General features: G+C 47.6%; 2 protein-coding genes across 2 annotated transcripts in view; one reads left to right on the plus strand and one right to left on the minus strand.

Annotated features, from left to right (window-relative positions):
- LYPD1 (LY6/PLAUR domain containing 1) overlaps positions 1-2,777 on the plus strand; it is a 62,021-nt gene extending 59,244 nt beyond the window's left edge. Inside the window, exon 3 of the mRNA XM_060153002.1 lies at positions 1,848-2,777. Coding sequence (XP_060008985.1) covers positions 1,848-2,083 — 236 coding nt within the window. The 3' untranslated portion in view covers positions 2,084-2,777. The remainder of the gene's footprint in view (positions 1-1,847) is intronic.
- The window catches only part of GPR39 (G protein-coupled receptor 39), a 233,271-nt gene continuing 219,236 nt past the window's right edge, over positions 1,589-15,623 (minus strand). The window contains exon 2 of the mRNA XM_060153001.1: positions 1,589-3,064. Coding sequence (XP_060008984.1) covers positions 2,556-3,064 — 509 coding nt within the window. The 3' untranslated portion in view covers positions 1,589-2,555. The remainder of the gene's footprint in view (positions 3,065-15,623) is intronic.

Consider the following 15,623-nt stretch of genomic DNA (forward strand, 5'->3'; position numbering starts at 1 on the left):
TTAGAATAAAAAGACAGTGAAACTTAATTTTCTAAAATGGGCAATGGTTAGAAAATGTAGAGACTCTGGGAACTCTGTAGCATGTTCCTTAGAAATTAAACAGTGCTCCTTGGTCCCCCTACACATCCTCTGTCTGTGAGATTTATCTTACCAGACCAGCTACCTTCCAGGTTTTTCTAACAGAGTTACAAAAGCAATCCTTACAAACATGCAATTATAGAAATGACATAAAATTGCATGTTTCATATAAATCTAAAGTATTTCTTTACCTCCCACTTGGGAGTTTTAGGCACTTCAAGTAGCAATTCTCAAGGGAGAGGATGCGGGCCCAGATGGAAGCAATGCTTGCAAACACACACGCCTGCAGGGAGTCAGAGGGGAGGGAGCCCTGGCTACTGGTGGAATGTGTTGTATCCCTCAGACACACAGGGCGGCAGCCCTGACTACTGGTGGAACGTGTTGTATCCCTCAGACACACAGGGCGGCACATCATGGGCTAAAGGCCATCACTTTGAGGTTCCGCTCTAGTATGATGTTGTATGTCCCAAAAGAAAAATAGTTCATTGATACAAAACGGCCTCTCTCTCTCTCTCTCTCTCTCACACACACAACACACACAACACACACACACACACACACACACACACACACACACACACACACACACACACACACACACACACACACACACACACACACACACACACACACACACACACACACACACACACACACACACACACACACCAAACGCTATTTTCAAAGTAGTCTTCCCCCCTGCAAAAAACAAAAGCATTTTGTGGTTACCTTGGCTGGCTGCTTTGCTCTATAGTACTACAGATTGGACAGCATGGGACCAGAATACTTGGTTCAAATCACAGGTGCTCTACTTTCTAGAAGTGTGACTTTGGACGAGTTACTAAATCTCTCTTGCCCTTAGGATCCCCATCTGCAAAATGGGGATGATCTTGGGGCCCTCTCTTGTAGGGTTGTTGCAGGTAGTCAGTGAGCCAGGAGCCATCTGAAGAGTGCCTGGCATTCAGCAAAGTATTTCATAAGCTTAGCTATTACTTGAGTAAACTTCCAGCTTTATAAAGTCAAACGATTACCCAAGACACCCCTAATTTGATGATTATGCTGCAATTTGGACCTGCCGCACGAGCTCCTTAAGAAGGGCCCTCCAGTCTTAGTGGGAAGACCCTTGATGTGTCCACACGGTATGTGTTAATAAGGGCTGGCTGTGTGGTGCTGACTTGGCAAATGGCCATATGTTCTAAGGGCAAAACTTCCCTTGGAACGAGGCGGTGCTCGGCACACTGTCAGCCAGGCCCCCCCCCCTCCCTTCACTGAACCCACACAGGGCCTCTTTGGTAGTGATCTGATTTATTCTCTTCGGAGTTTGGTTTTTATTGAGAGAATTCCAGGATTTCAAAAACGCATAGTTGAGAGCCATCTCTCTGTGGTCGCTTATAAAGTACTAACAAACAGAGATAAGATCTTGAAGTGCAGCCTGTCATCCTCTCTGGCATGAGACAGTGTGAACCAAAAAAGTAAATAAAAAGTAGTTCTGTCTCGTACACAGTTTAAATTGATTTAAAAGCTCTTTATTCACTGGTCCTGGCAACTCAGAAGCAAGGGAAATGATGCCCGCCGCCTTCACTGCACCTGTCCCGTATTTTGGGGGGGGGGGGGCTCAACGAAACACCCTGGAGCAGTGCCCTGGCCCCACCAGGTTTCTGGGCTGCAGGAGAAGGAAGAAAAGTGCTCTCCGTGGGGATGTGGGCTCAGGGTTGCCGTCTTCTGGCCAGTGCAGGCTGCTAAATCTGGCTCCTTTGGGTCTGTTGCAGGAATCATGTACCGCAAGTCGTGCGCGTCGTCGGCCGCCTGCCTCATCGCCTCGGCTGGGTACCAATCCTTCTGCTCCCCAGGGAAAGTGAATTCCGTGTGCATCAGCTGCTGCAACACCCCTCTTTGCAACGGGCCCCGGCCCAAGAAGAGGAGCAGTTCTGCCCCAGCCCTTCGGCCGGGGCTCCCCGGCACCCTCGTGCTCCTCCAATTAGGCCTTTTCTTGGCACACTGCTGAAGCTGAAGGAGATCCCAGCCCCCTCCTGCATCGTTCTTCAGGCCCACCTTCCCCCAGCCCCCTGAGATTTTTCTGGGTGTCCTTTGATGCTGGGTGGCGAGGGGAATCCGTGTTCTCTTTCTTTCAGTTCCTTGGCAAACAATGGAAGAGCTCAGTGTAAAAACAAAACTTTGTGAGCTCCGGACGCATTCAGTTTGACTGAATTTTCAGCGTGTCCTTAATGGAAGGAAGGAGGAGGAATGGATACAGATGGGCCAACTCTCAGAGCTGAGGCCCGGTTGGCGGCAGCATTCGCCCTCAAGTGACACTTGTAAGCGGCCATCTGCTTTCTTCCCAGGCCCGTCTTCCACCCCGTCCCTGATGATGGGCGCACAGTTTGTTTTGGCACTGCTGCATGCAGGTAACCGTCGCTTTCGTGTGGGGAGGGCCCGTGGGCGCTCCAGCTTCCCTTCCTTCCTTGACAGACAGTCAGTCACACTTCATGCTCCTGGAAGCCATTTTCGGTGGCAGGGTTGGCGGGTTTCACCTCCGAGTTGGGATCCGGTGACTCGCAACTCAACTGCTGAGGCTTAGGTTCGGGCTTGGCCTCGCTCTGAAAAGTGCTTAGGAAAACCTTGTTAGTTCTCCTTGCAGAGGAATTGGGCCGGGAAGCCAGGAGGATGAGCGGGCGGCGCACGGAGCGGGCACCATCCGTGGTGGAGGCCACATGGGCGCGCAGGCGCTTCTCCTGGTTGGCATGTGGCAGCGTCAGCCGGCAGCGCAGCACCTGCCCGAACACGCTGCGGAACTGCTGCGAGGACACGTTGTACAACAGCGGGTTGACGACCGAGCTCAGGTAAAAGAAGGTGTCCGAGAAGGGAAGAAGGATCATGTACGCCTCGAAGTAGGACTTGGTCCAGTCGTGCTTGGGTCTGGCCGCAGCCATGATCCTCCGAACCTGGTTGGGCATCCAGCAGACGGCCAACGTCACAACGATCAGCCCTGAGCAGGTGGGAGAGGGGAGAGAAAAAAAAAAAGTCGTCAGCCCAGCAACAAAAAGATACCCATAAGATATTGAGCCCCTCAGTTCTGTGCTTATTGGCCAGGAAATGGTGCCCAATTTTCAAGTTTGGGCTTGACTGATGGCTTTTTTTGCCACTAGCAAAAAAAAAAAAAGAATTTAACACTGTTTCAAGGCCAGGGGCGTTGACTGTGTTAAAGACCATTAAATGCTGTAGACAATTGATTTATACCTGTTGATGCCTGTTAATTTAAAAAAATGTTTTTGTTGTTTGTTTGTGTATCCAGAAAGCATTTGATGTAGTCCATAAGTCTGGTTTTGGCCTTTAAGGGATAGATGGATACAGTATAGCCACATCAGATGAAACAATATTTGTACTTTAAAGAGTGTGTGTCTAGAGGCAACCCAATGGTTATTTTCAAGACAGAGGGCAGTGGCAGCCCTTCGGTAACAAAGAAGTGTATTTAGCGACACTAATTTTGCATTCAATTTCAGGGGAGGCAAAGTCAGGAGTAGCCTGTCACTGAGCGTGTGTTTTGGACGTGTATTTAGTAGGCATGCACACCTGTAATTACAACGCTGCATCTGCAGCAGCACTTCTGTTTCTTTACAGGTGTTTTTAGATGTGTCATATATTTGAGCCTCATGGGGGAAAGAAGATAATTATCCAAAAACCATGGAAAATATAAAACTTGGAGTTCAGCGAGTAACTCACTAGCTCACTGCCTTTGCGTCACTAAGCTGTACCGTCAGCAGCCCCGAAAAGATCAGGCTCTAAAAAGACACCCCTTAGTGGTCCCCCAGAGGATCAAAAGTTGACTGCACGGACAGATGTCTGAACGCCCACATATCTGCATTCTGAATCACGCAATCATTGCTCTTTCTACAACCTCTGACAGAGAAAAAGATGCTATGTACACCATAGACAACTGATATTGCAAATGTCATGGGTATTTATCCACAGTGACCACAAAAGTAAGAAAAGGAAAAGCAGGCATCTGCAGAGCCTTTGCTGTCTTCTCTTGGGGACCCAAGACACCAGAATGTAAGTTTCTAGGTGGAGAGCTGATATCTTAGAGCTGTGTTTTGGATTTTCAGAAATTCTTCCTCCCTCTCCTAAATTTACATAAGAAGAAAAATTCATTCACATTTTCAAACCCTCTGATTCTCTAGGCAGCCACAGGTAAGTGATTGTTGGCAACGACCCCTTCTTGCCTCTGATCAATGGTAAACATTTCATTAATAAATGCTCCAGGAAAAACAGCCATGTTTATCCATCCAGGGTTGGCCCACCCGCACACCCTCGCCTAAGCATCCCCCCCTTGCCTGGGGTGGCAGAGGGGCCCTAGTTACGTTCTCTGGCACTGAAATCACCCAGTTCTCCCAACAACCAATCCTCCAAAAATCCCAGCTGTCAGCAAAGATGACCCGTGAAACCTGCTCTCCCCTGTTAAATTTCCAGATAGGCTTGACAGGTTTATCGGGTCAAACCTCAGCCCACACTTGAAATACAAACCAATTTGCTTATTTCTTTCCTTTGCTACACTCAGTAAATCTAAAAATAAAACAAACAGGCAAAGTAACATATTGATCTGATGAAAGGCAAAAAAAAAAAAAAAAAAAAAAATCACCTTAAGAGTACAGGCTGAAGCACCTAGTTCCAGCTGCTAGATGGGAACAAAAATCAACGTTGTTCTGATTGATTACCAAAAAAAAAAAACAAACCTGCATAGGAAAATCGGGGACTCTAAGAGGCACGGGTGTGTCCAGTGTCCAGCCACCACTGCTATTCCAAGTGTGTTCTGAAGTTATTTCTCCTTATTTCTTATCTCACGTAGCTCTGGCTGAAAGGTTCATCTTGTTAATTGTGAAGGACTCAGGTAACTCACCTCGCGAAACAACATATCGTCACAAAGTTTTCTATCTTTTTCTCTTCCTTGCCACTGAATTTCAGAGAACAAGTACCACCCATCTTCATCTAAGGACTTATTTCTTAGAATGTGGAAGCTGAGCTGTGTGCCATGCTCACTGTGGGAGGTTGTGCTTGCAGGTCCAAGAATCTAGAAAGGCAACGAGAACCACCTTGTACTTACCCTGGTTGAACATAGCACAGCTTCTGAAGCCAACAGAAAGAAAAGGCAGCAGTGTGGGGCAAAAGAGAAGTTACACGATTTTTCTGCTCCTGTCCTGTTCTCTTGATCTCTTGTTTACATGACCCTTATTCTCCCATTACCTACACCCCCTCTGCCTAGAGTCGATCGTTCTTTGATTGACCATCCCATCAAAAGGAAGCAGAGTTCCATAAAAGGCAGGACCCAGCATCCCCGGTCCAGACACGGGCAGATGAAGGATTGTGGCTGGTTTATAGTTCTAGCCAGGATAGAATTCTTGCTCTGAACAGTTGAATAAGTAGGAGGTACCTTAGTCTGAACAAGTAAGAAGATGCAGAACCAGACGAGAGATTTTTTCAATGATGAGAAAAAGAAGGGAAAGGTTAGCATTCTGGGTGGAGAAGTAAACAGACATGAAAGAAAATACAAATTTGGGGAAGAAGCGAAACAAGGAACTGAGTTGAAATGGTCAGGGATTAAAAGATGAGGCACTGGACAGGTCCTGAGATGTAAGAAAGCACCACGCCGATTGCTTATTGCGTTTTCCCTACGTTAGTTCAGTGATAAGTGCTCTCTGCTAGTTTCCCATGCATTGCTCACAGCAACCTGCTGAGATCAAAACTGTTATTATCAGATCCAAACTGTTATCTTAATTTTCTAGCTGAGGAAGTTGAGGCTCAGAGGTTAGTTACCCAAGGGCTAGCTATAGCCAAGACACATGCTTGCTGGACTCCAAAATCCACAAGCTATATATATTTTTTTTTCTCCAAGACAATATTGTCTCTCACATTGTCAATTTGAAAAATAAAACATAAGTAAACATGAGCCATCATCCCACCATACATAATAGGTATTAAACAAACAGCACTGCCCACTAGAAACACAAGCCACATATGTAATTTTAAAATCTCAACCCCATTCAAAAAGTAAGAGGTGAAATCAATTTTAATGATTTTAATCCAATAGGCCCCAGATACCATCATTTCACACAGGGTTTCAACGTGCAACGAATCAAACTATTCATGCGATGTTTTACATTTTCTTACATTTCTTACTAAGTCTTTGAAACCCAGCGTGGCTTTTACGCTTACAGCACATTTCAGTTGGGACCAGCCCCCTCTGGCTGGTGGCTACGCCACAGGTTAAAGTAACCCTTCCTAGACGCTCCCCAAAGCAGCAAGGCTCCCAATTTCCTTCTCCTCCCATTTCCCACTTCCCAGCCACACACCCCACAGAGTCCTGCCAAACCAAAGAAACCCTCACAGAATCTCCCACCTAGCCTGTATTTATCCTCCTAAGATTCTGACGATGCAACCAAGGTTGAATCTGGATCGCATTTCTGAATACACATTCTCCGCTATAGTGTAGACCAAGTCGATCCAGTCTTTTCACAGATAAGCCTTCCCGATAAGGGACTACAAATTATTTAAAGCATAAATAATTGTGAAAACACACAATTTTATTTTGCATCCCTCATTCTAAGCCTTGCCTAGTCATTCTGCAGTAACACAGATTGTGCCGCATACCTGCCAGAGCTGCTAGAATATACTTCCCCATCTCAACTGGAGATGGGGAAAATGGAGCACTGGGCACCCAGATACAGTCAATGGACAGTGTAACAGAGGTGAGCCTTGCTGGTGTCAGGAGTCAAACTAGCCCCCTTATAAAATTGTCATTTTATAATAACAAGTGAATTGCTCCTTTCTACATTTGGAAACAAAGTTCATTATTTTAGGTGACACATTGCTGAGAATAAACACCATGTCCAACAGTGGCTTTTTATTCTGGCCGTTCACAACTGGTTCAGCTCCAGTCCCAGCTACTCTGTAGCCGAGACAAAGCTTTAAAGTTTTACTCACGCCTTAAGAGCATATTCAAGGTTTGACTAAAGTTACATTGGACTGCAATCCATTTGCACTTGTATATTACATTTGGAAAAATCTATAATGCTTCGGTCTGTGTGGTGTAATCTGTAGCCCGCAGGTAAATGACTTCAGTGTGAACTTGAGTGGAGATCAGTGAACTGAACTCAGTCACTGAGTAAAGCACGTAAACTGTTTTTAAGTGAAACTGTGGATAGATCTGTATCGTACTGCCGACAGCCGTGCACTCTGGGTTAAGAAATACCTTCCCGTCTTGCCTGTTTTCCCACATAAAGTACTTCCATTTTTCCTCCTTGATCACTGCACTAAAATGCCAAGAGCCCATTAGGCGGTGACACATTTATTCTCAGCAGAGTACTGTTTAAAAAACAGAAGTAATGCAGACGTCCAACAGCGTCCTGCGCTGAAGCCTGATATTTCAACAGCGTTCGAGTCAGCCTGCTTGGTTGAGTCTTACCGTGCTCCGTTTTCTCCCCTCCAATCTTTAAAGCGAACGTAATTATTTGTGAGTCCCCCAGAAATGACTCACAGTCGTCAGAAAACGGGACAGCGGGAAGAAAACGCCCTTGTCCTACAAGTGACAGAACTGAGGCTAAGTGATTTGCTCAAAACCTCACAGGTCACGGTGGCAGGACCGCTGCTCAGAACACTGGATTCCACCCGAAATGGACCAAAAATTATTTTTAAATGTAGTGGGATGGCTTTGTCTTTCACTTTTTGGCTCAAGTGCTAACCGTTCACAGCATGGAATTCAATGAGAGGCAGGTCCACCTCAGACCCCAGCCAAAGTCAGCACAACAGCTCGATTTAGAACCAGGATTCCGTTTTAGAAGCAGGTCCCTCAAGAACAGGCACGTGACAAAGCTCTGGAGCACACATATTCCCCCCAGAGGAAGCTGAAGTTCTCCCAAAGGAGCTGAAGAATGTTTGCAAAACGAAATATGATTCCAGGTCATGACCTGACGAGCAAGCCTTAAGGACACCATTTATCCACCCGATCTGTCCATCCATCCATCCACCTATCTGCATCTGCCTATCGGTCCATCCATCTGCCCATCCATCTGCCTTACGTAAGCACCTGCTACAAAAGAATATCTAGCTCGTCCTAAGGAGGAAAGATCTGGATATTTGATCCTTCCTCAAGTGAAGTTATTTTGTTTGCTTTTAAAGAAATCACCAAGATTTACTTTTCCACCTGTTAGAGTCCCGTTTCACTGAATCACTGAAGCCTCGATTTAGGATTTCAGTGATTAGCAGAGCTGTCCGTCTCTTCCTGCCCCAATATTCCAATTTCTCTCTAACCCCAACCGCGGTGAGCAGGAGTCAGAGCCCCTGTCCAAGGCACTGACGATAAAACGCTGAGAAAGGTGAGGCAGCCACAGCCTGGTGACGTTTTGCAAAGGGCCACGACGGCAATCTGGACAACATTACGGCAGCAATGTGCAGGGCTGGCTGACCTTCCCACAGGTGGGAACACTCAGAAAATTAAAGGAGGGAGACTCCCCTGGCGGTCCAGTGGTTAAGACTTCGCCTTCTAATGCAGCGGGTGCGGGTTCGATCCCTGGTCGGGGAGCTAAGACCCCCCACATGCCTCGGAGCCAAAAAACCGAAACAGAACAGCAGCAATGTTGTAACAAATTCAATAAAGACTTTAAAAATGGTCCACATCAAAAGAAAAAAATCTTTAAAATAATTAAAGGAGAGTAAGAGTTGGTTTACCTGGAAAATGGCAGTCAGGCCGAGACACAGCACGAACAGGGGATGGAGGAATGCAAGGGCCACTCCTTTCTGAGAGCGGCAAGGCTCAGTGTGGCCAGGACAAAGAGCTGGGTGGAGCAGGTGGGAATGGAAGTCAGCGAGAGAGCACTGCATCTGTTTGTTGGCAATAAATTAACTTGCATAGAGCAGTGCGCAGAACACCTGCTTGTCAACCGACGTTTAGAATCACAGTTGCCGGTGGAAAGTAAACATATGGTTGGTCGAATGGAGGGGCCAGGAAGAGGCAAATACATCCGAGCAAAGGTTTTAGCGCTTTCTTGAGTTCTGTCGTCGTGTTTGCCAATCTGCTCTTGCCAGCCAGCTGAGACACTGACTCACTCGCTGACTTCGACCCAAGGAGCCCAAATCAGCGCAAACCTTGGTTCAGTCTCTCACCTCTAAGACGGCGGTTCTCAAAGCGGGGGTTCCCGGAACAGCAGCATCAGTAGTACTACCTGGGAACTCGTGAGAAATGCACAACCCAGACCCGCTGAATCAGAGACTTGCGGGTGGGACCCCTGGGGTTAACAAGGCCACTGGTTGGTGCTGTTACTCAAATTTGAGAACCGCTGGTCTAAGAGAAGCACAGATGGAGGTGGAGCCTGGGTCAGTGGGCATTGGTGTGGCCTCATCACCACACCACGCCCTGTCACGGGCTTGCCTTTGAAGCATCCCATTCGAACGAGTGTACTAGGGCTCTGACAGTAACTGTGAAACTACTCCCACTGGCTCCTCTCCTTCCTGAGGGCAGCCCTACCTCTCTTCTCCCTGTCTCCCCTTCCTTCCCCTTTCCTCTCCCTGCTCCCCTCTCCTCTCTTTTCCCCCCTCTTTCTTTACATGTTTCTCCAGTAAGGAAAGCAATGGCGCCTCTCCTTTCTCTGCACTGTTTCTTTCCCCCTTTCTCCCCTCCATGCTTTCCCAAGGTCACCATCACCAAGCCATGTCCAGTCTTGCTTATGTTGCCAGCACACACCGCTTCCCTTTTTCTTCCTGGATGGCTTTGAGACCGTGGCTGGATCAGCCGAAGGCACGTTCCTTAATGGCTAACAGGTGGCTTTCTAGAAGGATGGCCACCACTCATTGCTAAGTTTGCCAGTGGAAAGTGAGGGGCTTTGGAAGCAGCACAGATGGGCTGTGAGGAACACAGGTGATGGCTGTGCACTGGACATTCTCCCCCTTCTCCCCCCCGGCTGAGAGCCACTCCATGTCCTCTGACCCTGCCAGGGCTTGCCTGGACGCCTTGTGGTCACTTTTTCCACGCCCCCATCCGCTTAGAGACCTTCCTTTAAAACTCTGATCTGCCCCCTTGTTCTCTTTCCTATTGAGAAATATTCTTTAGGAGAAGGTGAAGAGCTGTTGGGATTTGGTTTTCAGAGCAGGGTGCAGGTCCCAGGTCCCAGCTTTAAAATGACGTAAAGGCCACAGATGGCTGCTTCTGTCCATGAGGACAGATGGTTTGATGTCCCATCCCTGCCCCAGCTATTTGACGGAGCCCAGGAAAGGAGGGTCCCCCCAGTGTGGCCAGCCACCAGAGACCCAGATTCCAGATGGCCTGCAATTTGCTGAGCATCTCATCCATCCCTTTCTGCTCTATAAACGTCAGTACAAGAAGAAAAATTATAAATCAGTACAACAATATATATATTTCTAAAACAAGCCCTCCTGTCTGGGAGCTGTAGGACACCCCCTTGCACTCAAAGCATTTAGGGTCATCATTGTGGTTTAGTGCCTCTGTTCCTTTTCCTTCATGAATGCATGGTCAGTGATCCACTGATAACTGTTAAATAAATATTTTTCTATGTGGCTCTCAACCGTATGTAGCTGTGTGGCTTTCTATGCAGTCTGTTCTGAATCAGCTGATAGTGACGTCCCTGTGTCTGGGGTAGCTACAAAAGCCTGTAGCTGTTTCTCAGCAGACAAGTGAAGCGGAATGCTTCTTCCCTAGTAACGCACAGCCCAGGTGCGGGTGGTGGTCACGGGGACTATGGTGCCCTCCAAGCCTGCGGGGGAAGCGACAGACCGTGTGATGACGGGGCCATCCTCTCCAGGGATAGACTCACGCCACCCCTGGTGATGGCTGTGCCACTTATAAACACTGCTTCACGGCTGAAAGGCTGCAGTTTCTAAGAGAATTTAGCTCCCTGCAAATGGTAGAGAATTAAAACCCCAGAATGCAAGCACTGAAAAAAAAACCTCACAGATGAGTCTACCGGCGGGCCAGCAGAAGGCTCAGAGAAGCGGGAAGAGGTGCCCAAATTCACACAGCCCAGGAGTCCAAATATAGGGCCTCCCAGTCTTACGGTGTTTCGCACTGGTCACGAGCTCCCCCCAGAGCCCGGCGAAACCAAGCAGCTCTCGGATGAAGCGGGGCTCAGACAAGCCCACGCAGCAGAGGCAACACGGGCATTTCAGGAGCGCGGAGAGGCGCCAGCGCGCCTGTGGGTCCCGGTTCCTGCTCGAGGCCCCTCCGTGTCGCGGGAACGGGACCCTGGGAGAACCAGCACTGGGTGCTTGTGACTGAGGCAGGCCAGGCCCGGGTGGGGCAAGCAGCCGTCCCATCTGTTCTTTCCGGTCTCCAGGCCCCCGCACATGCTGACCACTCTGCCTGAACCACATCTTCTTCGTCCTCCACTACTCCTTCTCTGTCCCTTCCTCTCTCCTCCTCTCACGCCACTGCCATGCTTGGTCCAGCTCTTATTCTACAAGTGTCCACAAAGTGTCACTGCCTCTAGGAAGCCTTCCTTGTCTCCACGAGGCTCTACCAGGTTCCCTTCTATGAGATCACCAGCACCTTTACCTCCTGCCCCTGTCATCATAACACTGTAAACTAGACCATAAACTCCATGAGGTCAGGAGGTTCCATCTTCACTGTCATATCCTCAGCATGTCACAGACCATCTTTACATAGTAATCGCTCAATAAACATCTGCAGGAGGGAGAAGGGGTGTTGGAGGTCAGGTGAGGGGCTGGATATCCGGAGAGCATTTCACTTGCATTCACCTCATGTACATAGGATCCATTTGAAGCCAGCTTCCCCCTCCAGAGGGGTCAGTACACTGAGCCTACTGACACCAGACCCAGTGCCTAGATCATTACAATCCCCATCCTGAGGAAAAGAGGAGGAGAGAGTGGGACTTGAAAGAAGGAATCACCTTTCATTCAAGCAAGGCCAGAACCCCCAGGTCCAAGAAGGAGGTCCAGACAGGGGTGCGGAGGTTTGGTTCTGACAGATGCCTTCAGACGCCAGCAGCCTTAGTCTCCCAGACCATGCACTACTATCCCAGCCCTGTATTCTCTGAGCTATAAACCCGTTTCTTCTCCTGCTTCTCTCCAAGATGGCCTCATGGGGTACAGAGTGCAGATGAGGATCAACAGGTGAAATAGGATCTAGAAAAGACACATGTTGGAGGACATTCACTTGCCCCCAAATACTCACTTCAGGGACCCCCAAAATCACGGTCCCCCATGAAGATGCTATAAGTCTTTATCAGAGAGCTGCAGCCCCCAAACCCAAAGCATAAGGGTTGGGGTCTGAACCAAAGGGCGAAACTCATAGAGAAATGAAGAGCAACCGGTAAAGGTGGTGGGAGACTGTTTCTCTGTTATACACTATGTGGCCTCAGGAGAATGAACTCCTGCAGTTATGACCCTAAATGCACCTGGGAACAACTTGGTTGTAGAGCGAGAGGGTTTGGGGAGAGCAGAACATGAAGATGTTTAACTTCCCAGATTAACACCCCTCCCACTCTATGCCTATCATACATTTGCCAATGACATACATCCTAGCACCAGCACCTTTGTCTCCCCCTGACCTAGGCAACTCTGCCCACCATGGGATGCTCAGACTTTCTCTCTAAAGCTCAGGCTTCTTCTATGCAAAAGCAGAGATTACAACGGCTGCTGGGATGATTAGATGAGATAATGGACATAAAGTGCTAAGTACAGTGCCTGGTACCAGATAAGGGCTTCTTGTTAGCTGTGACTATCAGCACCTCTCTGATCGTCTCCCATCTCCACCACCATGACCACGACCTCCACCTGCGCCACCATTACCATCTCTGGCACCATGTATACCATCATCACCAGCTCCATCTCCCCTTCCACCACCATTCTCACCACCACCACCTTACCACCAACATTCTCACTGCCACCAAGGTAGCTCCCACAGGTCAGAAATCCAGAAGGCTGACCAAAACCACGAGATGTCAGATACCTTCCAACCCTCAACTCACAGATAAGGCTCAGAAAAATCCTGTTGACTTTACTAGGGTTTTCCTGCTAGTCAGTAGCAGACAGAGGACCAAGACTTAGATCTCCTCACTTCCAGGCCAAACTTCTTTCCACCACCTGGAAACGGGGCTCCCGCCACTCTGCCCTGAAGCCCTGACTCATTGATCCCTCCTTCAACACACACATATAGGTTTTGGGGGTTCAAGGAGCTAGAGAAGCAAGGAGTGGAGACTGTAATAAAGAAGGAAATTGATAGAAGGTAGTATTGTTAAGAAGAAGGAAAAATTCCAAATTCCAGGAAGATGGGAACCCTGAATGCCTCCCCAACTTCCTGTCCTTTCACAATTCCTCTCCAGGAAGAACGACAAGGGGCAGGGAGGCCCCATGACTGTCTGTTACCCGGTTAATAAGGCTAAGAAGGCCTCCTCTCCAAACGAACCCATCCTCTACTCCACTCTCAGCACACATCCACACCCACACCCAGCGCCCACAGCACGTTTGCACATGTCCCAGTATAGGTGCAGACTGAGCTATGGTACTAACCCGCTGGGACCTAGAGCCACACAGACCTGGGTCTGGATCTCAGCCCTGCTATTAGCAGCTTTGTGCCCATGGACTTACGTCTCTGTGAGATGGAGGAAAGAGTAGTATCTACTTCAAGGAATTATTGTGAGAAAAGCTGAAGGAGATACGTGCATACAAAGCACAGAGCGTAGCAATGGTCAGTGAATGGCCACTCCTGCTACTTACTATCCAATCCAATCAGCTGCTCAGGGTGGAGGTAATACCAGCTAAAGTTAATGCAGTGCGTGCACTTCAGACACTCTTCTATGCACTTAACATACACTCATTTAAACCGTACAAAAAGCCCCTACTGAATTTCACTGCTATTACACAGATAAGAAAGTTGAAGTATGAATAGGTTAAATGACCTGCCTAAACTCACACAGCTGACGAGGGCAAGGCCAGAACTTAGACCCAGGCGGCCTGGTCCAGAGTCGATGCTGTTGAACACGCTGCCCCAGCAGCCTGCCCTCAGCTGGAGAGTCCTTCGGGAGGATGGAAGATCAAATGCTTTCTGAATCCCAAATTCAAATTAGGGCACTCCGATGCAAATTTCTTCTTTTTAGGTGTCATGGTAAAAAACTGTCAAGAAATAAAACCCCCCTCTAACACACTCTATGACAAGGAAAGGTATCACCTTGAAAGGGCCTCTTTTCATGTAAAGTGAACACAATAAACTTTCCTGTTATTGTACCAGAAGCTTGATGGAATTCAAAGAAGCGAACTGCCTTTGAATAGGAGTCTGACTCCTGCAGAATGTCTGCTTTTGACTGGATTTATTTGATGGAAAGCAGTAACCTCTGCCCCATCCCCACTCCCATGCACAGGAAGAGTTCCGGGAAGGATACTTTCCTATGAAAATTCATTTAATTTCGGCACTGAAGACTATTCTCACTCATCGTAAGCTGATCTTCCCCCTCCCCATAAATACCATCTAGAATTTAGCTTCAAAGTAAATTAGATAATGAGTTCAGCTCCCCTTTATCTGCTCATATCATGTAAGTTAGCAATGAAATTCCTGGAACAATCTATAACCAAATGTCAGAACAGGAGGCAAAAAAATGAATTCAGCTGATGGGAGAGACATCAAAAGAGGTTCACGAAGAATCCAGGCTTATATCTGTGTTTTATTTAAAGCTGAGGGTCTCAAATGAAATCCAAAAAGCTCTCAGAAGAGTTGAGGAGATGGTGTCAGGCTTCTAAGATAGGGTTTTGTATCAAGAATGATCGGATGAGGATGCCTTCCTGTTAATGATTTGAAAATGAAATTACTGCAGCATGACCTGATAAGAATAAATCCCTCCTGGGGGGTTTTCTTTTCAGAGGGGCAAAAAGAACTTTGAGGAAATAGTCTCGCAGATTTGGGAACATTAAGTATCATCTCCCCTATCCAAGTGCAGCAGTAATTGTCAACGATGTGATTATTCATATTTAGTAAAGCCAGTCCTGTCCAACAATAACATCCTGCTTTAATTTTTAAAGCTATTCTGCATCTGTTACCTCACTTGCTGTCTCCACAACCTGATGACCAATGGCAGTGTAATATAGGGAAGAACGAATCTGACTCCATATTGGATGTGTTTCTTTTACTTCAACCTTTGTATTCTATTGCTTTTGCTACAAGTTAAGAAAGTTGCCTACAGCCTGAAATAGACAGGATGGCCCATCCTCAAGGCTCTGACCTTTAAAGGTATAACATTTTTCCATTCATATAAAGATAAAAAGTTGCAGGACAGAGAATAACATCTGTCTTGTTGGAAGTTTACAGAAACATCCTGACCTGACCTAGGCAGACAGCTGCAAGAACAAAGGATTCCCCCACCAAGAAGTTTGCAACAACGAGCCACATGCCTCCAGCTTTTAGTATAAAAGAAGCCTGAATTCTAACTCAGGCAAGATGGTTCTTTGGGACACTAGTCCACCATCTTCTTGGTCTTTTGGCTTTCCAAATAAAGTCACTACTCCTTGCCCCGACAACTCGTCTCTCGATTCAG

The sequence above is a fragment of the Lagenorhynchus albirostris genome, chromosome 6, assembly GCF_949774975.1.
Source record: "Lagenorhynchus albirostris chromosome 6, mLagAlb1.1, whole genome shotgun sequence".
In the NCBI taxonomy this organism is placed as follows: Eukaryota; Metazoa; Chordata; class Mammalia; order Artiodactyla; family Delphinidae; genus Lagenorhynchus; species Lagenorhynchus albirostris.